General features: G+C 42.3%; 1 protein-coding gene across 1 annotated transcript in view; it reads right to left on the bottom strand.

Annotated features, from left to right (window-relative positions):
- Positions 1 to 3134: 3134 nt before the first annotated feature.
- The window catches only part of SKIL (SKI like proto-oncogene), a 28238-nt gene continuing 4841 nt past the window's right edge, over positions 3135 to 26531 (bottom strand). The window contains exons 2-7 of the mRNA XM_048506404.1: positions 22703 to 24506; positions 18380 to 18477; positions 12043 to 12290; positions 11499 to 11740; positions 5836 to 6060; positions 3135 to 4165 (exon numbers count right to left, since the gene is read on the bottom strand). Of these exons, the coding sequence (XP_048362361.1) occupies positions 4004 to 4165; positions 5836 to 6060; positions 11499 to 11740; positions 12043 to 12290; positions 18380 to 18477; positions 22703 to 23803 (2076 nt within the window). The 5' untranslated portion in view covers positions 23804 to 24506 and the 3' untranslated portion in view covers positions 3135 to 4003. The remainder of the gene's footprint in view (positions 4166 to 5835; positions 6061 to 11498; positions 11741 to 12042; positions 12291 to 18379; positions 18478 to 22702; positions 24507 to 26531) is intronic.

The following is a 26531-nucleotide window of genomic DNA, read 5'->3' as shown; positions in this document are numbered from 1 at the left end:
CGGATCTACCTCTTGAACATGTAAACGAGTAAAAAGTAGAAATGAGTTCAGGGGTTATTAACCAGGGTAAGTGATAGTATAAAACAGGCCCACATGATGTACAAATTTGACTGCCGTACTAAAAGCTGTATGTGATGTGTTAACCATACAAAAGAACATTCCATGGGTACCAGTATGTGATTTTTCATATGGAGTGAACAAATATCTCTTCCCTAAGAGTAAAAACCTACATGGCCCATATGGGAGATGCTTATCTATTTTAAAAAGAAAGTTGTTTTTTTAAACATTCAACAACAGCAACAGAAAATGTTTATACATCCATGTATGGTGGTGAAATATTGCTAAAGGATGCGAAACTATCCATATCACGCCATATTTTAACAGTTTCTTCAGCATTATTGAAACAGCAGATGGACATTCAGAACACATCTGACTTACAAGTTCTTCAGGAAGAAAATGAAATGAGTTGTTAATGGTTTTGTTCACACCCTAGAAATAATCAACTATGGGAACCGGCTGCAGGCAAGATTTGGCGGCAGAAGTAGCTTAAGATCACCTTTCAGGATGAATAAATGAAAAGTGTTTCAGTAACTGGTTGTCATCTGACCACAAGACTTCAGCTTTCACAGAGCCAGGACTTTTTAAAAGCATTGCGGGTTGCATTGAAAACTTAGAATTTATACCATTATTTCATTAGCTCTTGAACTTGGCCCACAAACTCACCTTCCTATCCTTCATGGTCTTTAACTAGATCTTAGGAGGCATCAGTATGCAGATAACACAGTTTAACTTCCTTTCCATCAGATATAAGTGCTATGATTAGGTACATTTGGAAACTGGATGAGGGTGAAGACAAACTTACTTTATCCATAGAAGGAGCTAATAATGGTCAGGAGCCAAGAAATTCAAGAGAGCAAACCTCTGTCTCAGTGAGTTTGTCAAAGGGAAGGTTTGTAGCTGGCGTGTGGTTCCCGGATCCATCTGTGCTCCTAAATGTTTGAGGCAGAATCTCTGAACAGAAATGTGTTTGTGTCTTATTTTAACTAAATAAAGAATTAAAAAAAAAACAGAAATGTGTTTGCAGATTATATTAATTCAGGGAAAATGTGACAGCTTCTTCGTTTGTTTGCCACCCTGAAATTTCCCCCAGTTTCAGTAGATGCTTTAGCCCCACATCCCAGTGTTCTCGATGGTCTGGTAACATCAGCTAGACTGCTTTAATGTGCTCTACATGGACCTGCCCTGAAAGACAGTCTGTAAACTTCAACTAGGCCAAAACGGAATGGCTTAGCTGGTGTTAGGAAAGTTAGGAAACTTTTAAAATTGATTATGTGGAAGTTACTATGGCTTCTAGAGGATTTTCAACTAAATCTACACTTTTTTTTCTTTCAAAACCCTGAGCCCGTGACATTTGAGAGACGATCTCTCCCATATGAGCTCTTTTCCCCCTAACCCCCCCCCCCCAATGGCAAATCGAGCAATGAGGATTATAGGTCCCTGCACTGAGGAAGGCCACGCTACCATCTTCAAGAAGTGGTAACTTTTAAGTGCTGACTCTGTGTAATTTCCTCATAGGGGAAACCAGCCAGGTCTACACTCCCGATCCTTTTAGGAAGACAGATAAACATTTTCTTTTGCTCAGACTTTCGACCTGCTATACTCTCTGGTTTCCATAATAAGCAGCACATATAAATGGAAGCAATAAACAATGCAGCTTAAAAGAACAAATCCAGCTGTGGTATGATGCACATACATCATCATAGTGTCCCGGTCGACCCAGGGAGATCTGCATACACATATGGGCTTCCACGTGCACGTATAACAGAAGGGCCTGTAAACATGTGTTCATTATACATATAAATGAATGCCACTGTCTGCAATGCCAGCTGTTCATGGAGACTTGCAGAGACTGCAATGCACATCCTCACACACACTGTCCTAAGCTACCAGTCCCACAAAATACCTAAAACTAGATCAAGGAAAAGAAGTTAAAAAATGTTTGCAAAATATATTGCTTATGTTTCTATTTATGTTCAACGTCCTGAAGTTGCTCTTCAGAACATTATAATCTCAACAAATCCTCTACTATTCTCCCCTCCAACCTATTAAAGAAGTATATATTTAATGCTGAGTGATTACACTACCTCCACTATAATAATCTAAGGAAGTATTGTGCTTTCCCTATAAAATGCTTTCGCCTAAAGGAAGGATACTGTCCATCAAAAGATCCTCGCAGTTTATCTTACCAACAAAACTTTGCCCAATACAGTTCTTTATGGAAAGAAGAAAAATGCAAGTCCTTTATCCATTTCCATGAATCAGTTTGATTTCTAATCACCAAAACTCTGAACTGAACAGTTCATGAAGTGGAACGGGACTTACTATGATCCTGACGCCAGATACACCAATGAAGACTTTAATATTTCTTGGCAGAAGTAACAACAATCTGTTGGACTGTTTAATTATTTCTTAAATGAAAGATATGTCTGTCAGGATATTGAAAATTGCAAGGTGGTCATATGCTGGTCTAGAATGACTGGAATGTAACAGTCAGCAGAATTGTAAAGGTCGGAGCCTCTCTGTCTGGGTCTGCAGTGATTGGCATGTAACAGTCAGCAGAAGTGAAAAGGTCACAGGCCAGGATGATTAGATCATCTAGCTAATGATTTGCTGGACAAAACTATATAAGAAGACTGCATACCCAATTCAGTACCTCTCCTTCACCTTCAGGTTCGGGCTCAGATTGTTGTCAGAGTAGAGAGTGGATAGTTATTGTTATTTTTTGTTCCTTTGAGAAACAAGAGATAAAGTATTCCTGTTGGAACTAAATCTACTGTCTGAGTGTTTCTTTTTCTTATACTGCAAGCAGTTACCTCCTGTTCTAGCAAGGGTGAGTTGGCACCTAGTCCTTCCGCTGTGCACTAGGCCAACAATGTCTGCATTGCTAATTTTTTTCAAGTCACTTTCACCATATAGTCACCGTTCGCTCCATCTTCAGTGCTTAACTACTATAAAATGTCAAGGCCGCCCACTTCCAGTCACTCAAGAAAATTCCTCACACAAAACTCTTATTGCTTGTGCAGTAACCCGCCCACCTGATGGTTAAAACTGCCACTTCACACATCAGGCTGATATTTTCAAGCTCCATTGGTATTTAGTAATTTGTTCCAAGGACAGTATCAAAATTCCCTACAAGGCTCTCTTCAACAATGAGTGAAAGTCAACAGATGGTTTTGGTACTTTAAACGTCTACAGCTCCGTTTCGGTAACGCCTGTTTCATAACAGGATTCGAAAGGGTACCAAAATAAATTGACATTTGGCATTTAACAAATAATTCTTGGCATAGACAGCAAAAGTGAACAGTTTTGGGAGGGGAAAAATCAGCATTTGGAAAAGTCTTGAGACTGCGGAATAGATTTTTTTCAGTCGCCAATTCTCTTCCCATCACAACGTCAAAGCAGACCCACGCAATGTCTCTTCGACCTCAAATGGTTTCCTCTGGTTTAACTTCCGGGAACTATTGGAAAAGTTTATGTAAATGGATCTCATGCAACAAAAAGCAAGTAACGTGGAGGCGGCATACTTTGAGTAAAAGGAAGCTGCTTTCGGTTAAGTTCTGGAGCACTCAAGACAGCTTGCAATATAAAACACTGAGCATCGTAAAGCACAAGCTTTCTATGCTGCTCATAACTGTAAAAAAAAAAAAAAACCAGACCAGCAGCAGCAGCAGCACAGGTACAGATTTTTGTCAACCTGCAAACTGTACAGAAGTATATCAAGATAGATTTACATGTATACATTGGGCACAATTTACTGGGAATTTCTCTGGTGCAAACCTTCGTCAAAGTTGCTGGAGGTCACACGACCCCAACTTAGATGGTTCTGCTTGCACAAGAGACACCCCCTGTGGACCGTCCCCAATACCTTCCCATGACTTGACTTCTCCTCCACATATTAACCGTGTTGGGGTAATGCAGACGCAGGCTTGGTCTGCTGAGCAGGCTATTTCCCTTTGCTGCTTTTTGAAGACTTCTGGATCTGAAGCTTCAGTTCTTTGATCATCATCTCTAATTTTTGTCTTGCCTCTCGCTCCTGCCTCAGTTCGTCTTGCAGCTCTTGTCTGTCTGCTTCGGCGTAATCCAGCCTCTGTCTCAGCTCCACCAACTGTTGGTTTAAAGAAAGAAATGAAAAGGTTGAAAGAGCTCCTGAACGCATCCAGATATATAATTCTGGAGACAAGAACTGGTTTTTTAAACGACACAATATTTGACATTCATCTCAATGGCCTGAATCTTAATCAGCATGAATGGAAACAAACTGCCCCCCATCCACAACCTGTTATTTCTCTCATAATCATCTGGGCGGCCTCCCCACCCACAGTGGCCGGCTGGAGCAAGAGCAGCCCTCTCTGGGGACGTGCTCGCTCGAGCTGTAAGGCGAAGCTCTGTGGGCACCTTAGATGTCCCTGGCTCTTTCTCTGAGAGATAAATCTCTTCACTCTGAACCATTTTGGTGTCCCATCTGCCCTGCCGGAGAAAGTCTATCAGGAGTGCTCCTTGGCAAACCAAGACTACGCAAATCCCAGGAGGCTACAAAGCCACAGGTAACTGGAATTGAAGGGGGGGGGGGGGTTTGCTGGCTAACTTACTAAAAAGAGAAGAGAGGCACTTCATTCTGATGGGTCCTTTCCTAGCTGACCATTTGTTTCCACTAGGACTAGGTTAATGATGTAGAGTCGAATATTGCCCCAGCATTACGCATACATTCAGACCAGCAAAAAGGGTTAGATAGAATGGGCCAGCCCATTTGCAGAATTCTGCAATATTGTGACTTAGGCAAACCATTAGCATGTGTGTATTGTCGAAATCTTTCGTGGCCAGAACGCGTTGTGGGCTCTCCCGGCTTTGTGACCGTGGTCTGGTCGGTTTTGCTCCTAATGTTTTGCCTGCATCTTCGGAGGCATGTCATGGTAAGATGTGCTTCTGTGAGGTGGGCAAAACATCTATCCGAGCACACAATCACTCCACACTGTGCCATGGAGAGAAACATCTTACTGTAACATGTCTCTGAAGATGCTAGTGATAGATACAGTGGAACCTCGGTTTTCATTGGTAATCCGTCTGAAAAGAATCGATGAAAACTGAAACCGATGAAAACAGAGGCAAACTTTTCCATAGGAATCAATGTAAATCCAATTAATCCGTTCTAGGCACTCCAAAAAACATACCAAAAACACATTTTTTGGTGAATAAACATACTGTTTAATGCTGAAAACAGTAACAAACAATAACACTAGGACCAGCTTCCGAGCCAGTGGACCAATGTCACACCAGAAAGCTGTCCAAAGAGGTCTGTTTCTGACGCCTCTTTAAGATTTGTCTGAAATGGGGCAAGACATTGTCATTAAACAAGTTTCAGACACGGCCTGCAACAGCTTTGTTTGGGTGATTTTTCTACACAAACCCCTGCACCTTACTGCAAATCGATGAAAACTGAGGCAAACAGGTGAAAACCAAGACAAATTTTTCACTAAAAAAATCGATGAAAACCGAAACCGATGAAAACCGAAGGCAATGAAAACTGAGGTTCCACTTTACGGGCAAAAATGTAGGAGCAGAGACTACTTGACCATAGCCACACAACATGCATTTATGTCGGTACAAGACTAATTCTTTATTTGGAAATGCTTGTGCTGTCTCTCCAGAAACAGGCTAGAGGTAGCTGCACATATGTAGAACGCTGTGCTCTTTGTTGTGTTTTACCTACAATTGTATAAGTAATTAATGAGGGAAAATATAGCACTACTGGCTTAAAAACTAGCATTTTTGGCTCACCTGAGCTGCATACTCTGCTTCCTTGTCCTTTTCCAAGTTAGAATTGCAGGTACACTTCTGCTTTATTACTTGCTCTAATTTTTTCTCCAAGTCCCTCTGCTCAACATAAAATTCTTGCATTCTTTGGGCATGTTCAGTCTGCAAAGATTCAAGCTCTTTTTGCAAGTTCTGTTGTTCTTCTGTTAATTCCTTCATGGCTTTTGAACTACTTAACATTTCTACTTCCTGCGAAGACAACGATAGAATAAGACACAGTATTTCCAGTACCAATAAGGCTTATTCCTTCAGTGGTAAACAGAGAGCCCTGAAGTTTTAACGTGCTTTGAAAGCTTTTCATAATCTAAGAAAAAATGCAAAACATGTCTGGCTTCCACAATAAAAACCGGATTGTTTGATATACATGCCAAAATCTCTTTCACACACACAACTGCAATTTGTTCAGCTCAGTAGACCATTTCAGAAACGCAGCGTGAAAACGACAACTTCAGCTGCTTTTGCATTAGTGTATTAATTAATGTAACTTGCACAACGTACTCGTGAATGACAGGCGCCATCCAAAAGCCTCACTGTGTTTATTTGGAGCACTGGAATACTGAAAAGGTTCTTCAAACCTGCTTTGCCCCCGAATGTTGAGCTCTTTGTCACCGTTCTCCCTGGCTTGGCTATCAGGAGGTAGATTGAGCACACATATTGTTGCCATTAAGAACATAAAAACATAAGAAAGAGCCTGCTGGATCAGACCAGAGTCCATCTAGTCCAGCACTCTGCTACTCGCAGTGGCCCACCAGGTGCCTTTGGGAGCTCACGTGCAGGATGTGAAAGCAATGGCCTTCTGAAGCTGCTGCTCCCGAGCACCTGGTCTGCTAAGGCATTTGCAATCTGAGATCAAGGAGGATCAAGATTGGTAGCCATAGATCGACTTCTCCTCCATAAATCTGTCCAAGCCCCTTTTAAAGCTATCCAGGTTAGTGGCCATCACCACCTCCTGTGGCAACATATTCCAAGCACCAATCACGTGTTGCATGAATAAATGTTTCCTTTTATTAGTCCTAATTCTTCCCCCCAGCATTTTCAATGGATTTAGTATTGTGAGAAAGAGAGTTTTAGTATTGTGAGAAAGAGAGAAAAATGTCTGTCAACATTTTCTACCCCGTGCATAATTTTATAGACTTCAATCATATCCCCCCTCAGACGTCTCCTCTCCAAACTAAAGAGTCCCAAACGCTGCAGCCTCTCCTCATAAGGAAGGTGCTCCAGTCCCTCAATCATCCTTGTTGCCCTTCTCTGCACTTTTTCTGCAGAGTCACTCCACTGGCTGACAATCAGGCTCAATTTGAAGTACCGGCTATCACATACAAAGCCCTTCATGATCTTGGACCTTCATATGCTCCACCGTTACAGCTTTACTGATCTGAGCAGGACCTTCTGCAGGTACCAACCTGAAAATGGGCAAAAGCAGCTACTGCAAGCGACTCTGTCTCCTTTTCTCCATTTCTGTAGCCCATACTCCATTACGGAATGGCCTTGGCCTGCCTTGAAGAGGCTCGGGTAACATGCCTCTACTCTCCAGGCTTTCTGCAAACTATGCAAGCCTGAATTATTCTAGAGGGCTTTTCTATGCAGGCAATAGGACAGCACTGTATGAAATGATTCACAAAGTTACTTGGATAGATTTCTGGGGACTGTGGTCCATACTAGTGTATACAGTTTGCTCTAAGTAGGATACTGCTATGTAATTTTGCATCATTTAATGTGTCGTATTTTGTTCATGCTTTGCTTCAGTTCTGTTTTGTAGGTTTCTGTTTCGTTCTACGCCCTAGTCCTATTTCATTGTTTTCTGAATGTTCCATCCTGTTGATTGTTTTGACGCTCTCTGGGTAATCGGCCCTGAATCCCAGTAAGCAAGGGGGAACCAGAGTTTAAATTAGAGTATTTATTTGTGTTAACAAATAAATACTCTTATTTAAACTATTTCACCTTGAGAGTATGCCAATATTTTCAGCACCTTCAGGATACACAAAACCACTAAATAAGCTGCAAACAGACTAAGTTATAGATATATTCACGTCACCCCTTCCGGGAGAAAGTTAGCACACTGGTACTAATTCCCGTGCAGAATCTGCCAATCATGGAATAGCATTTCCCACGTATTTTTTCAGCACAATTTGAAACCACATGTATGGAAACAACCAGAAAGTTGCAATCACATAGGAGGAAGTAACGCAAACAGCTGCAAGGTCAGCAGAACAGCCCAAGGGCACAAGGTTTGACTCACTTCTTGTCATTCCAGCTTTGCAAAGATGCACACCTACACTAATGTCCAGGTCACTTTCTGTTATATTGTGAAAACCCAGAAAGGTAAAAGTTATCAGACAGAACTCTAAGGAGGCTGTCATTTCGGCCTTTTCCAACCGCTGCTGACAGCTTTCTTGCACTCTCCTGTAACTGAGTTATGGACCCTCTCACACGAGCTCCTGAAAATGATCCAGATGCCTTATTTAGAGCCACAGCTGCACATCTGTGCAATAACTGTCTGATGTTACCTCCTACCAAGTTTAGGCTCTAAAAGCATGACATTTTAACAATCTTGTTCAATACACCTCTCTATTAAATAAATACACGAAAAATTCTGGGTCCTAAAAGTTGCTTATTACTTAGAAGACTTCATCTCCTAGAAATCTCCTCTCCCGCATGTACAGTCACAAACACTGGTGCAGGATAATAGAAGATGCTAATTACACTGTTACTCTCTAAGTATTTCTCCAGAACTTTTTAAAATCAGGCTGATATGTAGTTTAAAAAAGGGGAAGGGTAGGATAGAAAAGCCCTAAAGTCTGTAGTCTGTTCTCCACTGCCAGTGATGACATCTTGCAGCCACAGCTCTTCAATAATTTTTTTACTGCTCTTTTACTGCTCCCTGACCCTACCCTGTAAGGGAAAAAATAGTTCAGAGGAACTCAGAGTAAGACTAGATGTGACTAAGATCATAGCTCATTTTAAGGCACAGTATAGACATGTCTGGTCTCATACGTGGGTGTCTGGTAATACGTCTTTAAGAGAATCTAAAGGACTCTATGAAATAGCAAATGAGCATAGGGAAAATGTAATGCTTGAATCAGCATCAAGAGATTTTACATACTGCTTGTGGCAGTGGGGCTTTTTGTCTGAACAGGTGATCTGCAAGATTTGTACACCAGTGTAAGAGAGCAATCCTAAGCAGGTCTACTCAGAATGCTACTGAGGTTTATTTATTGAGGCTTACAATCCAGAAAGTGGGATTGAACAATTACTTCCTCTCCTCTAGAAATCACATGAGGTGTGCTAGAGAAATAGTCCTCCCAAGTACCACAAGAGACCAAATGCTGCCTTCCTGTTTTCCTATCCCTATCCCAGTGATGGCGAACCTATTGCACAGGTGCCAGAGGTGGCACTCGGAGCCCTCTCTGAGGGTACGCGCACACAGAGTTCATCATGTGGGGAGCGGAAAATCACACACACACACCCCTAGGCTGGCCTGGGCCACTGAGCACGACAGGCCTGGTGCCTGTGCTCCGGGTGGCTGCTGCCCGAGGGGGGGGGGGGAGCAGAGGAGGCAGAGATGCTAGACAGTCACAGAGTGGTGTGCGCAGGACTTGCTGGAGACTAGAGCAGGCTAGCCCCTGCTTGAGCGGGTGGGGCAGAGGAAGAAGGAGCCAACCGGTTTTTTCTAAACTAAAACCTCAGCATTCAGGTTAAATTGCCGGGTTGGCACTTTGCAATAAATAAGTGGGGTTTGGGTTGCAATTTGGGCACTCAGTCTCAAACAGGTTCGCCATCACTGCCCTATCCCCTCTACATCTTCATAACTTCTTTACTAAACCCTTATCCCTAGGAATCTGGTAGACACAATAGTGCACAAGTTGTATTAATTCTAGCTTCTTCCCAAATGCATTAAGGAACAGTGGAGCGCTGAAAATGTTTTAAAAGGTACTGCAGGATTTCCCCCACTCAAGAGTAGAGCCTTAGGGCTTTTTTCTTGAGTATCCCACTTAAAATGCTGTTGGGCACAGTGAGTTCAGCCTTGTCCATAAATTCACGAAAATATGTAGGCAACAGAATCTTATACTAGCTTTCCTGCCTATGCATGCCAGTATTAAACATATGCCTAAAAGAAGAAGAGAGGAGGAGAAAGACCAGATATTACGAAATGTCTTCACAGAGTTTCCCTAAGATTTCTATGTTTGATGCCTGAAGATTTAGACCAGGGGTCTGCAACCTGCGGCTCTCCAGATGTTCATGAACTACAATTCCCATCAGCCCCTGCCACCATGGCGAATTGGCTAATGGGAATTGTAGTCCATGAACATCTGGAGAGCCGCAGGTTGCAGACCCCTGATTTAGACAGCACTTATTCTTCCAGGCTTCTAACACAAATTCTTGTTTTACTTCTTGTGAAAATCCCTGCAGAACAAACTTCTGGTTAGAAACCTTTACATTGCACACAAAGGCTGATTATCCACGGCTGACTCTGCACCGCCCTTGCCCTCCCCTGGTGCAAAAGTCGCACCAGAAGTGCTCTTGCTTTCCGCCAGGAAAGCGAGAAGCACAAGTGGGGAAAGAGGGAGTGCGTCTTGTCCTGACGTACTTCCTCTCTCAGCATGCTACACTTCCTCTCTCAGCAAGCTGCAGGGAGGAAGCACATCAGGACAAGATTTCTTGCCCCGACGGGCTCCAGCTGCCAGCATGCAGCAGCTGCCCCGTGGGTAATTGGCCAAAGTCTCTCTTCCTCTCTCTGTGGGGAGGGGCTGTTGCTTATCGGCAGAGTACTTGCTTGGCATGCAGGAGTTCCCAGGTTCAATACCTGGCAACAGGGGTCTGCAACCTGCGGCTCTCCAGATGTTCATGGACTACAATTCCCATCATGTCATGCTGGCAGGGGCTGATGGGGATTGTAGTCCATGGACATCTGGAGAGCTGCAGGTTGCAGACCCCAGAGCTAAAACAATCAGATGGCAGGTGATATAAAAGACCTTCATCTAAAATGTGGTACAGTTACTGCCAGTCTGAATAGACAACACTGATCCTGATGAACCAGTGGTTCGATTCCCCATAGGGAAGCTTCGTCCATCTTCCCTCTATGCTACCCACACTGCTTTAGTACAGATGCACCCACTCCCCCCGCCCACGGTAATTTATGAAGTTATACATTTCTAACCATAATTGACATTTTGGCCTCCGAAAACTAAAAAAAAAGGTGATACCACCTCCAGATGGCGATTTTCAAAACAGAAAATTACTTTTAAAATAGAAAATTGCTTCAGCTGCGTCTAAAGTCTGATCATTCAAATAATATCACTTCTAACATATTGTCGCTTGAAACGGCCAGTCAAGTCTTTGTGTCACTGTTTGTAGCAACAATAGAAATTTGCCTGCAACCACTATGAAAGGTAACATAATGAAAGGTAACTTGGTGGTTAAGGGTGGGTTTGGGTTTGGGAGTACTTATGATGTTCGTGTTGTAATGCTTTAGATGCATTTTTAAATTGTATAACACCCACCCACTCCCCGCCCCCCGGATGTATTTGAATGGGTACAACAGAAATTTACTAAGTAAGTAAATAAATAACACGACAAGCTGTTTTCGAAAGACAGACGATGGCTCTGAAAATAGGCTAATACCATACCATCTGGAGATGCCGCTTCTTTTGCAAAATCGTATGTAGCTTTTCTTGCTGCTTTATGTATGTTTTCATGACTTCTTCCATAATTTTCCCTTTGTCATCGTCGCAACCAATATCATTAGTAAGAGTCTGAGCTGACAATTGTTCACTGCTGTTTAATTCTGCCTGTGTATTCTCTACGGTTATTTTGGAGAGGGTTTGTTCAGCTTTCCTTCTATTCGTAGGTTTGGTAGATACTGGCTGCTCTATAGAGGGTGAAACAGTATTTTATTTTATTTATTTATTTAATTAAAGCTCTATACCGCCCTTCCCCAAAGGGCTCAGGGCGGTGTCCATCAATTATATAAAACAGTTAAAATCCATTTCACACCCAATCCCAGTTAAAAACCATATATAAATTATAAAAATTCAGATGGCGATTAAAATTGTTTCCCCTTCCCCATTCTTGCACCCACAGTAAGAAAACAAAAAGCTTTCTCAAAAATCCCCAACTGGAAGTTACAATATACAAAATTGAAAAGTTTCGAAATTTCGTTTTCCCACTTACCTAAACCAGGACATACTTCCATGTCAAGTTTCACATCAACTTTGCTTGGTGCTTCAAGAGAGTTATCTTGATATAAAATGGCTTTTTTGCGCTTGGCGACACTGTGCTGTTTTCCCGACTGCCCAGGTAGAGATTTGATTACTTCTGTAATCTTCTCTGCTGTTTTTGAAGCTTCTTTACATTGAGATACGGAAGAGGTAAGAGATACGTTGGGAGCAACCACTTTGTCGCACATGTAAAAGTAGTAGCTGGAAACAACACAATTATGGAGTTTAGAGAAAAATACTGAACTTCAAGCAAGCCTTTATTGGTATAAAGAGCAATAAAATAAATTATTTATTTATTATTATTATTTATTTAATTTGTATACCGCCCGATCCCCGAAGGGCTCCGTACAGCAATAGTGAGAAAAGTATTTAAAAGACACCAAACTTCACAACAACATCTTAACAGCATGGTGTAGTGTTTAAGAGCAGGTGCACTCTAATATGGAGAACCGGGTTTGAATCCCTGCTCTGCTATTTGAGCTGTGGAAGCTTATCTGGGGAACCAGATTAGCTTGTGCACTCCAACACATGCCAGCTGGGTGACCTTGGGATAGTCACAGTTCTTTGGAGCTCTCTCAGCCCCACCCACCTCACAAGGTGTTTGTTGTGGGGGGGGGGGAGGGAAAGGAGATTGAAAAACCCATTTGAGTTTCCTTACAGGAGAGAAAGGGGGGATATAAATCCAAACTTTTCTTCTACTCTCTTCTTAAAGCCTTGAAACCATGGGAACATGAATTAATTTGGCTTCTGTTACACAAGAACAGATTTAAAAGGGAAAATTTAATTTCCTAATTCTTACATTGCTTTAAAGTAGCTGTATGTATTTATTATTTAGTGTAACATAGGGATTCCCAAAGTGGGTGGCATCACCCCCTTGGGAGCAGTGGAAACATCAAGGGGGGCGGTGATGAATTTTGGTGTACTAGGGAGTCAGCAGAGAATTTGGGGGCAGTAGGGAGGCAGCACAGGTATTCCTGGGTCAGTTGGAGGGGGGAAAGGTCTTGTCCTTCCATCCTGGTGACTGGTGAGTTTTAAAGGAAAAGCAGCAGCACTCTTCTCTCTGTGTGGCCCAGGGTGGGGTAGAGGGAAGCCAAGACAAAGAGCCCTGTCACTGCTGCTTTGCAAGGCAACATTTTTTGTTAAAGGAAAAGCAGCAATGCTCTCCCTCTGTGTTTGGGGCGGGGGGAGGAGCCAGGGCAAAGAGCCAGCAAAGGCATCTTTATCACTTAATTTCTGTGCCGCATTTACATGATTCTCTCAAAAAGGCCTTCCTGACCACTATCCTGCACTGTGGGACAAAGTCAAGATGTACTCTGTTATATTCCCAACATCATATTCAGTAGAGTGGGGCTTCTGTGCAGCCACCCAGCTTCTTTCCAAGTTGAGAAACAGCCTGAAAATTACTGAATGAGGGGATCTAAGACTTCTTCTTAGTGCCTTGCAACCTGGTGTTGAGAAGCTGATATCCCTGCACTAAGCACATCCATACCATTAAAACTGGGAAGATGTAATAGGTGAGATGCAAATGTACCCTTTCATATTGCAAAACAGTTCAATAAATTTGTTTACTTTTACTAGGTCCTGTTTTATTGGACAAATTTATGCATGTGTTGACAGTGTTAGAAGTTGTTTTGAATTTGCAGTAGACCTAATACCAAAAACAGAGGTGTGTGATCGTATGTGTGTGGGGGAGGGGGGGTGGCACTACGAATGTGGTCTGGGAGCCTACCTGGTGGAACAGGCTCCCTAAGCAGACCAGGGCCCTGTGGGACCTTCACAGTTTCCACAGGGCCTGTAAAACGGACCTGTTCCGGTAGGCTTTTGGCCAGCCGGGATAGCCATCAGACCCTCATGACATCCAGACCCCCTGTGGATGGGGTTGGGGGGAGGGAGCTGTCGCCAAACTGACTGTTTTAAATTACAGATTGAACTACTGTTTTACATTTTATTTTATGTTTTAATTATGATGTACGCTGCCCTGAGCCTACTGGGGAGGGCGGTCTAAAAATATAACTAACTAACTAACTAACTAACTAACTAACTAACTAACTAACTGATTAATTAATGCAGTCATTACAAAACAGTCTAGATCTCCCCACAATTCCTACATCAGTAGTTTTTTGCAACAGGCAAGCTAGAAAATGATTATGTGTACCAAAACCAGTTCCTTCCCAATTAATAAGGGACAGCCATCTCCAATTTTAAGTTTTCAGTTATGCAGTGGAGCTAGCTTCTCTATTAAGGACTGTGTATTTTGTCACATGGAAATGGCTCTGCCACTATATTTCTGGCTTATTACATGCATCAGAAAGCAAATATTTACATTTCAGAGGAAGCCAATGGGTCGGGGGTGGGGCGAGAATATGTTATGTGTGTGCAGGCACTTGGCATCCAAATGTAGACTAATGTGCACGAAGATGTAGAACGGGAATCCTGCCTTTATCTTGAACTCAGCAGCAGGCTTTAAGCCACTATTCTCTCTGCATCCCCCAACCAATCTGTACAGCACAGCGCAGTAATTTCAACCACTGCTGAAACCGTAGTCTATCATATTCTATGCTGTTTGAAAATTCCAGCATCAATTATTTTAACCCCAGTAAGTTATATGGCAACTCGCATTAATATTTAGCACAAAGGAGAGGCAACAGTCTAATTGCGTTACTTCTAATTGCATTACCATACACAAAAAAAAAAAACAACACTTCTCATTTAGGGGCCAGAAGCAAAATATAGGTTGAAAGCTACCGTATATATTTGAGGCAATTCATATGCCTGGTGGATATAACGTGACCGATTCCATACTGAAGCAATGTGCTCAGTTTGTGAAATCAGCTGAGGAACAGCACAAGTGATAATTCAACTGCAACATCAGCATTATACAGATGTGTCATCAGCAGAGTGTGGCTTCACGTGATTTCAGTGAGCCGTGAAGCAACTCAAACTCTTCATATGACAGAAAAGAAAGCGACTTTTCATTTGTGGCCATGCTGTGCAATCATGCCATCCAACCCAACAGGCTGACTGCCATGTTATTTTTTTTTAAGCTGTCAATGCAACAATATCTACAGTGGAGTAAATCACTACAGTCGCTGGTTTATTTAAAAAGGCTACAGAACAGAATTTAAACTTGAGTGACAGAATCTAGGGATATTCCTTTACATTTTGCAGTATTAAGGAACTCGTAATTTGTGGACTTGCCCTAGGATCACATGACCTTGGTTTGTTCTAGAATGAGGCTTAAAGACTGCTGCTCTACAAGATGTTTAGTGGCTATTTGTATTAAAATTGTTTTAAGCCATCCTCATTCTGTTAGCCCATCTGCGGACCCAGAGATATTACAACTCCTAAGAAAAACTCATCTTCTGCTGCCGGGGAAGACTTTTTTGTACAGTTGAAGGCTTTCATAGCTGGAATCAATTGGGTGCTGAGGATTTTCCATGGTCTGGTAGTTTTTCCTCCTGATGTTTTCCCCACATCTGCAGATGGCATCTCCAGAAGCATGTCACGGTGAGATGTGTTTCTCCGCATGGCTCACCTCACTGTGACATGCCTCTGAAGATGCTAGCCATAGATGGAGCGAAACATTGGGAGTAAAAGCAACAGACCACAGCCCGAAAAACCCACAACAGCCAGAAACCTTTTTTGTTTCCTTGGACATTTTCTTCAGCGATCCCTCCTTTCTGCCCATTTTTTAAATTGTTGTGTCTATGTTTTTTGTATGCATTGTAGCTCTAATATTAATTGTTTTAATAATGTGTTAGAGGGGTTTTTTGTTGTAATATGTGGTTATTATCATGTAGATTTCAGTTTATGAGTCACCCTGGCAGTCCTTGTGAGGGCAGAAAGGAATGCTATAAATTTTGTCGAATAAAGATAAGTTTTTTTAAAAAAAGTACCAGGAGCTTCTGGTTCAAAACAGCAGAATTGTTCCAGGTCATCTAACTAGGAACAGGTTAGAACTTGGCAGTGAGCATATAAAAGACAACTACACCTGTTTAAGGAGGCCAAAGAGGTGCTGGGGGAAAGGTGAACAAGGAGGAAAAAAGAAGGTACGGGTGTCTACATGCAAATGCTACAAGTATCTAAATAAGAACATACATATGGGGATACGGTTATCCCTAGAAACCCCCCCTCAAAAAAAGGCTATGGAAAGACATAAGAACTAGCCTGCTGGATCAGACCAGAGTCCATCTAGTCCAGCACTCTGCTACTCGCAATGGCCCACCAGGTGCCTTTGGGAGCTCACATGCAGGATGTGAAAGCAATGGCCTTCGGCTGCTGCTGCTGCTCCTGAGCACCTGGTCTGCTAAGGCATTTGCAATCTGAGATCAAGGAGGATCAAGATTGGTAGCCAAAGATCGACTTCTCCTCTATAAATCTGTCCAAGCCCTTTTTAAAGCTATCCAGGTTATTGGCCATCACCACCTCCTGTGGCAGCATATTCCAAACACCAATCACACGTTGCGTGAAGAAGTGTTTCCTTTTATTAGTCCTAATTCTTCCCCCCAGTATTTTCAATGTGTGCCCCCTGGTTCTAGTATTGTGAGAAAGAGAGAAAAATTTCTCTGTCAACATTTTCTACCCCATGCATAATTTTATAGACTTCAATCATATTCCCCCTCATGTTAGGGTGCTGTTGCTCTGTACATCAAAGAAGGGAAAAGGTTAAATAACCCAGAACATTTAAGAACAATAAACTCCTTCAGAGTTGCTATGGATGTAAACATCAGGCCTGAAAAGTAACAACATTGGAGGCATGCTATCATTGCCAACCAAAACTCTGGTGATGATTCTGAAATGCAGAAAGAAAGCAGGGAGGCATCCAAAAGAGTCACAACCCAATCGAGGTGACAGGGGGCAGGGATAGATGTTTGGTGGCTGGAAGCAGGATTGGGGGAGAAGCAAAAAGGCAATTTATGTGTACATTCAGTCAGTCAACCAATCTTCAGGGGAAAGAAGGAAGCTTGGACTTGTCAGGAGTCCTGAAAGAATAGAACTGGAGCAGCTCAAGAGTATGGCTGAAGGACTAGGAGATGAAGACGAACAGCTGTGTAACAAAGCATTGCAAAATATGGAAGGTGTGTGATGTTACACCAGCACTGTTCTGCCCCCCAACACCAGAAGGAACTCAGAAGCCCCCTTACACCCTACTTTGGCTGTTTCCGCACAGCCACGCTACGGGGGTGCGTCGGCATAAACGACGCCGACGCACACCCCCCCGGGACCGTTCGCACAGACGGTCCCGGGGGGGGGGGGAGATGGCACAGCCTGCACAGAGGCTGCGCCGTCCCCCAAACGCCTTACCCTCCCTTCCGGCCTACCAGCGTGTCGCACAGGCCAGAGGACGCGCCCCCCCTGCCCTGCGCAACAGCTCTGGAGTTGCAGGGCAGGGGGGCGTGTCCCCTGGCCTGTGCGACGCGCCGGAAGGCCGGAGGGGACAGTAAGGCAATCGGGAAGGGGGGGGGGAATGGCGCCTTCCAGCCGCTGCCGTTCACACAGCAGCGGTTGGAAGACGCTGCTTCCGAAAAACCTCGCTCAGGGAGCGAGTTTCAAAAGCAGCAGCGCCTCCCATGCAAACAGCTTCCTAGGGATAGCGTTTTTGCCATCCCTAGGACGCTGTTTATGGCCCGTGCAGAAAGGGCCTTCCTGACATAACTTAAAAGGGCCACAGTAAAAACAGTCAGTTGGATACTGCAGCAGTCAAGAATCCGTTCTTCCTGGGTCTACCAATACCTTGGGTAAAGTGATTCAGGCAGAGAAAGGGGACTATAAAGATGTTCCTTGAGAAACTGGATGGATTCTTGGTGTCAGGAGGGGCGAGGAAGCAGGCTGAGTGACAATCCTGGCACTGTAGGAAAGGAAAGACCAAGTTCGGAATTCTCAACAGCAGGACTGACTGGGTCATCTGATACTGGTGAGCAGAGATGGGCAATGGGTAGTCTCAGAACTCATCTGGGACTGGAAAAACTTTGGAACTGGCTGATTATCTTCCAAGTGCATCATTTGAAAAAGGCTACAGGGGAGACTAGAACTGTGAGTGGAGACTGAACATCTAATATAACGTGAGTGGAGTCTGACCATCTAATATAATGGTAACGGCAACTCCAGGGATTTTAGAGTGAATTCTCCTGGGCAGAAGTAAGACCCACCAAATGCAGAGTCACAGTTCAACTGTTGACTTCCAATTCAATTTCTTAAGGCATACATTACAAAAATCACAAAATCCCAGTAATTTCAAATACCTTTATGCAGAAGAACTGAAACAAAGAACAGGCTGATGAAGTTGTTACCTGGGGTGCATAAATGAGTGGGGCTGATTAACAGTTTCTGCTTCTTGCTTTACGACTGGATACCACTGTTGGAATTCTAGGTTATACTGAGAATCTGCCTGAGAAAAGAAGAAAAGTCAGCACCTTAGTTTTGTCAGACATCAGGCTCACAGCTGTAAAGAGCATTTTACGAAGGAATCATATCAGGTCTGTTCCTACAGAATTTCAGAAGGTAGCATAACAAACATGCAAAGTAACAGAACTTCGGCAATACCAGAAAAGCAGTATTATCGTCGTTTTGTCCATTCCGCTCACAGGTTAAACAATTACCAGCTTCCTGAAGGGCTAAACAGGGAAAATGTAGCCTGGTGCAAAATCTGAGTTTTGCACCGGGCCACATTGGCCATGTCAGCAGAGGCTGATGGGAATTGTAGTCCATGAACATCTGAAGCGCCAGAGCTGAACACCCCTGAGCTACATCACAACATATGCTACAGGGAGAAGACAGACAGACTTTGAAAAATGTACTTCAAGGGGAAAAAATCTTTTCCACCTCCTCTCAAAATTTAACTAAAGACTGTCATGTCATATGTAGCCAATAAGTGAACCAAATAAAAATTCACTGAACAGTACAATCTTTTATTAACTTCCAGAATGATGTTTGAGTCTCTAATCTTTACCTTCAAACCTCTAAATGGCGTGGCTTTGCCCAATCATGCTGCGTTAGAAACTGCATAATACTGGTTGCCTTTTTCCCTCACCCTTCCAATACACAAGAATCAGAATTAGGAACGGTTCAGATCACTGAAAGGGTATTCCTTCACCCACACTCAATAATCAACCCTTGGTTGCTCCTGGCTCTTCAAAATGTGCCTATCCCAGAATCCCTGTGCATCTTAACTAGTTTTTTGATACTTGCTTTTCACATTTAGAAGTGTGAGAAGCGCTGCAGAAGATAAAAGTACTTCTGCAACTCCTGTTAATGCGACCGTACCAGGGATGCTCCTGTTCACATGCATACATTTTCCTTTAAAAAGCACAAAGAAGTAATTTGCAGCCTATTTCTACATGCTTTTTTTGGATTACCAGGGAAGGGGGTGAATTCCAAACCAACGGGAAAAGAGAGACTTGGCAAGGTAAGCTTTCACAATTCTAATAAAGTGTGCTTTGGAGCAGGAAGTTGAGATCAGAGAATTTTATAAATACACGTGGGGGTTAGGGGCATGGTTCCTCCTGCAATCTGGAAATTGGTGTTAAAAAATTTGACCCGCCCTTCACACCAGAGAAGTAGTCAGATGTTTTTCTTTCAACTTTAAAAAAAGAAATTGTGTATATTTATGTTATTCAGATAAAATATGTTGACATTATACAATACTACATGTGTGTATAAATATATATATAGTGTGTGTGTATATATAGTATATGTGTGTGTGTATATATACACACACACATATATACACACATATACACACATATACACATATATAGTATATGTATATGTGTGTGTGTGTTATATACATATATATTACACTCACAAAAATATAAAATGCATTTCTGAGTTTCTAAATTTCAGTTATGTATATATATTATAAATATATAATGCATTTCTGAGTTTCTAAACTTTTTCTGTGTTGTCTGCTGTCCTTGTACAAAACTCCTGCAACGTTCCCATTTAATTTCTCATGCCGACCAGCGGTATATCAAAACCGCAATGGGGAAAGTCACAGTGTGAAAGGGTTAACAGTACTCAGAGTCAACCATTCCTGGATGCATGCCATTTTATTGCATTTAATAAGTAGTGTGCACTTATTCAAAATTTATGGTAGCCTTCTTTAAAAAAAATGGGTACAGGAGGCAAGCCACTCCACAGCCAGGCCCAGGTGTAAGTAACTAGGTCTCTGTGGCCACTACGTATTTCTCTTTAAAAGAAAAATACAAAGCTGGTGAGGTGCCCAGAAAGCAAAGGTTTAAGATGCGTAATGGTCTCTCTACTCTTGTATCTGTTTCTTCATAGAAGTGCATACCTGTTCAAGCACAGACAGACTTCCTCCTCCATCTTCAGAAGGGAGGGAGAGGGAAGGGCAAACAGGATGTTTTCAGAAATTCAATATATTTATAGACAGATCTTTAAATCCATCCAAGCTCCTGTATTTTGGGTCCATTACTGACCAGCACGTTTCCTCGTCCGAGTGTCAAATATTCTTCGAATAACCAGCTGCAGATACCCCCACTCAACTGCACTGGCTCATTAAACGTGAGGGAATCGTGCCAAAGCTAATAAAATGCTGGATATTAAACACATCAACAAACCTCAGTCTCATAACAATCTGTGCCCTTATCTGAATTCTCCCCTCTTCCATAAATTACTCATTAAAATTCATATAGTTAAGTCTCCTGAAAAAGTCATTGATATTTATACAGCAAATATGTAAATGCAGAATCATATTTGGGTAGTTTATTGTCTTTCATTAGACCTATCGCAAGGCTGCAACAAGATGATAATGAGGTCGTTTACAAGCTTTAGGGAACAATGAATCTATCACTTTCTTTCAGGTAAGCCAAAATGTTATTTATCGATCTACCCTCTTACGAGAGCTGCATTATCTTGTAAGTGATTAGAGAATGTCAAAGACAATTGGATACATCGTTAAATCAGTATATATGCAATTTATAGCTTAAGGGGCCATACAGAAACACATTATTTTCCTGGACTATTTACCAAAAGTCAAAACAGCAAGTTTCCAATTACTAATCAGTGGTCTAAATTTAGAGCTACATGACTGCCAGTCATGTAGCTCCTCTAGGCCTGACTCCATGTCATACTTTCTTCATACAGTATAGGACTCGTTCTTTCTTCCTCAGATGGGTACCAGGTGCATAAGGAAGAAGGAAGAAAAGAGAAGCAAGTCCACAAGGAAGAAGTTGATGGTGCTGAAACAGTTGTAGCTACACTCAAACTGCCTTTTCAGATCTGCTACATCATGCTTCTTCAGAGAAGCTGGCTGCTTTCATTGAAAGGAACCACATCAGTCATGTGACCTTCAAAGTCTTAGGGCAAAGTCTCTCCCAGCTCAGCTACCTGACGTAACAGGGAAAACCTCAGACTGAACACCCAACATTCCCCATGATAGATGCCAGACATAAATGGGAAGAAATCTGTAAAAGTTCCTGTCCCTTTCCCACCCAGTCTCTCAAACACCCCTGCTTAATTTTCAATACTTTTATTCCTTCTCTTCCCTATTTGCTGATACCCATCCATCAAGCAGCACATTCTATATGTAGCTGAGGCAATAAAAACAGCCTCCCTGTACTGCAAACTCCTTCCAAGTACCACAGGCACTAACCACAAGAAGGGTGTATCTTTAATTAGAGGTGTGCCTACTCACTGAAAGCATTATGCTAGGAGAAGCGTAACACAGACACTGCAGCCCCATTTTCCTGGGGGCCTCTTCAGTTGTGAGAGCTAAACACCAAAAACAACAACAAACTGAAATCAAAATTGCACATTGCTGACTACCCTTGGTTGCCATATAGAACTTTCAGGTGGCCAGTCGGCCCAGCAACTATTTTATTGAAACAGTACATAAAGGATAGAGAATGGGAGTCTTTACTCTGTAGTTCTACTAGAGCGCAGTCGATCGTGGTTCGGCAGAAGTAAAAGTACTATGTTTCCGTAGTAGAAAAATAGTCCCGAATGACTACGAGCATTAGAGTCATTTTTAAGCACTCTGTTGAACTTGATAAAAGTAAACATACTGTTTAAAAATGCCAGCTTACCTTTAGTCAAGCAGTGGAGATCTTTGTGTTGTGGGGGCAACTGATACCAAAGCCATGTTTTTAAAGATCTGCACAGTCAATCAGAAGTCTAATGGCCAATCAGAAGCCTAGCTAGGAAAAAGTCCATTTGGCCTGCCCACTTTCTAAAAACAATTGGCAGGTGCCAGGGAAGGTGTGGGCAGGTGCCGTGCCACCCCGAAGCACTATGCTGGAAACCCTTGACATACCATGTCATTCTTATTATTACATATGAAACAAAATCAAACCGGAATACTTTTTCTCCAAACAGCAAGTCTGCTCTTCTAATGAAATGTTCAAAAGTCAGGAAACCTGAAATAAAGTTCCAAACTCGCAAGCTTATGATTCTGTGTTTTAAGTACAAGAGTGTTATTTTTTTTTTTACCGGAGTCGTGTTTGCCGTGATACAGTGACACTTCCTGCTAACAGCTACAGTTTTTATACACAAGGGACAAATTCACATTCACAGTTATGAAGTTCATACTTAGTATATTTAAATGTCATCTTTAACACTAACTGAAACCAGACATGAAAAAGAAATACACTTACTTTAGTCTGGGTCTTCTGACTTTTCACACTAAACTTCTCTTTCATTTCTGCCAGGAGATGCTTCAAATCTCTCTCTTCTGGAGTTCCTAAATATTTTTGGTTAACGTGGAGATAGCAGTGCCACTTGGCTGATTCAAAGCCCCAGTGACAGGTCCTCTTATCTGGAGAACGATGAGAATGCATCACAAACGTCTGCGGGGAGAACATTCCAAAGCATTCTGAACACTGGATACAAGGAGAATCTGGCTGAAGGTAAAACTGTGGCGCAAATAAGCCCTGGCCCTTGCCCAAACAGTCATGCTCTACTTCAAAGGCACTGCCAGTTTCTTTCAGTTGGGCCAAGGAGTTTTTTGCATGGAGCAAGCTACCATTTTGAGGGAAAGCGTGAGGACGCAGCAATGCGTTGCATAGTCTCTGAGCATCAGTCAGTGTGATGAGTCCACAAGACGGAGCATTAAACGGAAGGATTCCCAGAACCTTTAAAATGTGAAGCTGGTCAGAAGTGCACCGAGAACAATAGATGTAGAGTTCATCACACACGGTGTTAATTTGCTGCAGAGAAAAGTCGCGGAGCACAGAGTTCAAGACTTGAGGCAGGCAGAGTCGCTTTTCCCCTCCGACTTTAAAACAAGATATAGACTCCCCTTCCAATAAAGTCTGAGTTAATTCCGTAGAACTGTCTGAAGGAACAAGCAGCGGACCAGGAAGGATCTGGGGTGATGGGAGGGGTACGAAGACAGAAGACGCGCTTTCTTGGGAGTGGCGAGCCGAAAACGCTGCTGGACCCCCCAGCGAACTCTGGCTGCTTAAGTGGAATTGGGCCAGTGTGTGTTTTAACCCAGGATTTAAGTTCAAAGGCTCAGGTGTTGCAGCAATGTTTGGCTTGGCCTCTTCTTCTCCGTCCTCCATAACATTTTCCTCACACTCATCCAAGTGTTCCGTCTTTATTGTCGTCAGCTTATTTATCACAGACTGAACCTTTTCTTTTACATGCATTTCTGTCATTGCTTTTTTTGCGGGAGGGCTGCCGTCTTCTTGAATCATGGCTCCCTTAGGCTTCGCCTGATGATCCAAAGGAAAATTTATCTGTGGAGCTTCCATACCTAAATTTTAGATAGGCAGATCTGCACTTTGATCTAAAGTAGCCCTTTCAAATGTCAGGTTCTAGTTATTTTCAGTTATATGATAGACATTCAGCTGCTTTCACTGCTTTGCATTTAATAGCACAGCAATTAAAGAAGAGGGGTTACTTAGAAATATCTGTCATCTTAAAAAATATTTCTTCAGTGTACTGATATAAAAAGTACAACTCAATCCACGTAGAAAAAGGTTTTGCTCACTCTCTTGAATCACTGGTTTTGAAAATGACCCAATGATTTAATCCAATAGAAAACTGTAATTTGGTACAAAGTCTAGACGCTTTGATGGATTTCGCCATTTTTATAAACACACAGGACCTTCACATTTGCCTCCATCTGAACATAACAACACAGAACCACTGATGTTCTATATGTTAATGGGGCAGGAGCTTTATGTAGCAGATTCCTTTTATTCAGGAATATTGGACCACAAGGCTGTGTATTCACTGAGCAACTAAGTTTTCCACCTTCAATACTGTTGACGTTAGCGCATCAACAAACTCCGAAGTCGTTCGCGCAATGCTAGGGGTAGCTGTAAGGGTGAGGACCATAGTGAATATCAGTGTTCCAACTCCAAGGTTTAAAAATGAAAGCAAGATCTTGGCCATCAGCCAAATTAACTTCTCAGACTAGTAACTCGTATTTCTGTCCATTTTTCACAGAATCTAAATGGGGAGGAGGAGAGAGAAAACAATATTCACATCTATTACACTATCTGAAATAGTTTACTTGTTCAAGTTACCCTCACAGATTCTAAAAAGAGACGTTGCCACACTGGATCCATAGAATAAAATAATGTCTTAAAATGCAATATCTTCTATCAGACAAATGTGCCTTGATCAATGAACGTACAAAACTGAGACCCCTTCCACACATGCAGAATAATGCACTTTCAATCCACTTTCACAATTGTTTGCAAGTGGATTTTGCTATTCCACACAGCTTCAAAGTGCATTGAAAGTGGATTGAAAGTGCATTATTTTGCATGTGCAGAAGGGGCCTGAGATAGCGCATCTACCCTGATTAACTAGTCTGTGCATTATTTGCAAGAGGTCATCTAATGAAAATCGTTCCCTGATCCATCTTCTTTCAGAATAGTTATTTTGCCACATTGAAGCTTTTACAATTATTACCATATTGTTCTTACAAGACAAGTAGTGTTCGATATTCTACACTACAAATCATCTATATACCCAAACATGGATAAAACTCACCCACAGGTAACACACACATGGAAAGGAAGGCTTCTTTCTACCACAGAAGCTTAATTATTGCTGCTACTGCTGGGGATATTTACCACCCATTTACAATAATGAATTTCTAAAGAACAAGAGTATTGCATGAGGGCACTGTTGTAGCAGTGCTGAAATAGGGGTGCTGTGTGGTTTCTGGGCTGTATGGAGGTGTTCTAGCAGCATTCTCTCCTGACGTTTCGCCTGCATCTGTGGCTGGCATCTTTACTGTAGTGTCTCCTGGCATTTCTCAGTATAAGCACATCACTTATTTATCATTTGCATAAGAATGTGTTGTTGTATGACAAAAATAACTGTGCATGAAGCTCTTATCGTTGCAAGTTTTGCACAAGTTTAACTTTACACCAAAGAGTGATGAGTTTAGGGTTAGATTTTAGGGTGCCAATAATTTAAAAATATGGTCATGAAACACAAAACCATAATGGCTGAAAAATTAGCATGACTCCTACGTTTTTGAACTAGCTCCTGCAGCCAAAGAACATCTGTCAAGGGTCTGCTTTCAAAGGTTTTCATGCTCTGTATTTTTTGCATTCCATAGACTCAGACTCCTTTCTTATTCTAAAATTACACCATCATTTTGAATAAATAGTGCTTGTAATCGTTCCCCCTCATGCAAGTTGGCTCCACTATTTCGTATTTATACACCTACCAAAACAATGCTCACTTTCCTAACATTCTGATCTTCACCTCAATGTTTGCCTGTAGTTATGCTGCCAATTCCCCCTAAGAAAAGAGTTTACATACTTCTCCTGCTCACCATATTGTGTCCACTTCATTTATGTCCACCGTTTTGAACACAAACTCCCCCAGTTTTCTGAGAATGCTTAATTCCCATCCATTCCAATATATAAACTCTAAGGCCCCTTCAGCACATGCAGAATAATGCACTTTCAATCCACTTTCGGTGCTCTTTGAAAATGGATTTTACTGCGCGGAATAGCAACATCCACTTTCAAACAATTGTGAAAGTGGATTGAATGTGCATTATTCTGCATGTGCGGAAGGGGACTGAATTTATAAAATTTGCCTGGAATATAGCAGCCAACCATAATGCAGAGCAGGAATTCCACTCAACCCCTCCCTGCCTTCATTCCCCTAAGTAGGCTAATGATGAATGGGAAGCCCACTATGCTCCCAGTATACCTCACCTTCCCTTCCCCTACATACCTTGAGGATGAGTGGATTTCTCACATCTAATGCAGCCTTTCCATAACACCAACATATTCTGTAGTTGTACAGAATCCATGTTCCACTCAAATTGTATCCTTTCCCACTACCCCTTCCCTTTGCTTGCTTACAGATCCTCACGGCCATGGCATGGCCTCGGTATCATGCAACTGGTTTTTTAATCCTGTTTTTTTGCCTTTTTTATTTCGCTGCATAATTCTATGGTTCTCCCATCCTCCCTTACTAATGGCCCACCCCTACTTCTTGATG

Source organism: Sphaerodactylus townsendi, linkage group LG08, assembly GCF_021028975.2.
Source record: "Sphaerodactylus townsendi isolate TG3544 linkage group LG08, MPM_Stown_v2.3, whole genome shotgun sequence".
Lineage (NCBI taxonomy): Eukaryota > Metazoa > Chordata > Lepidosauria > Squamata > Sphaerodactylidae > Sphaerodactylus > Sphaerodactylus townsendi.
Note: the sequence above shows the minus strand (reverse complement) of the source record. Positions and strands in the feature narration are given on the sequence as shown.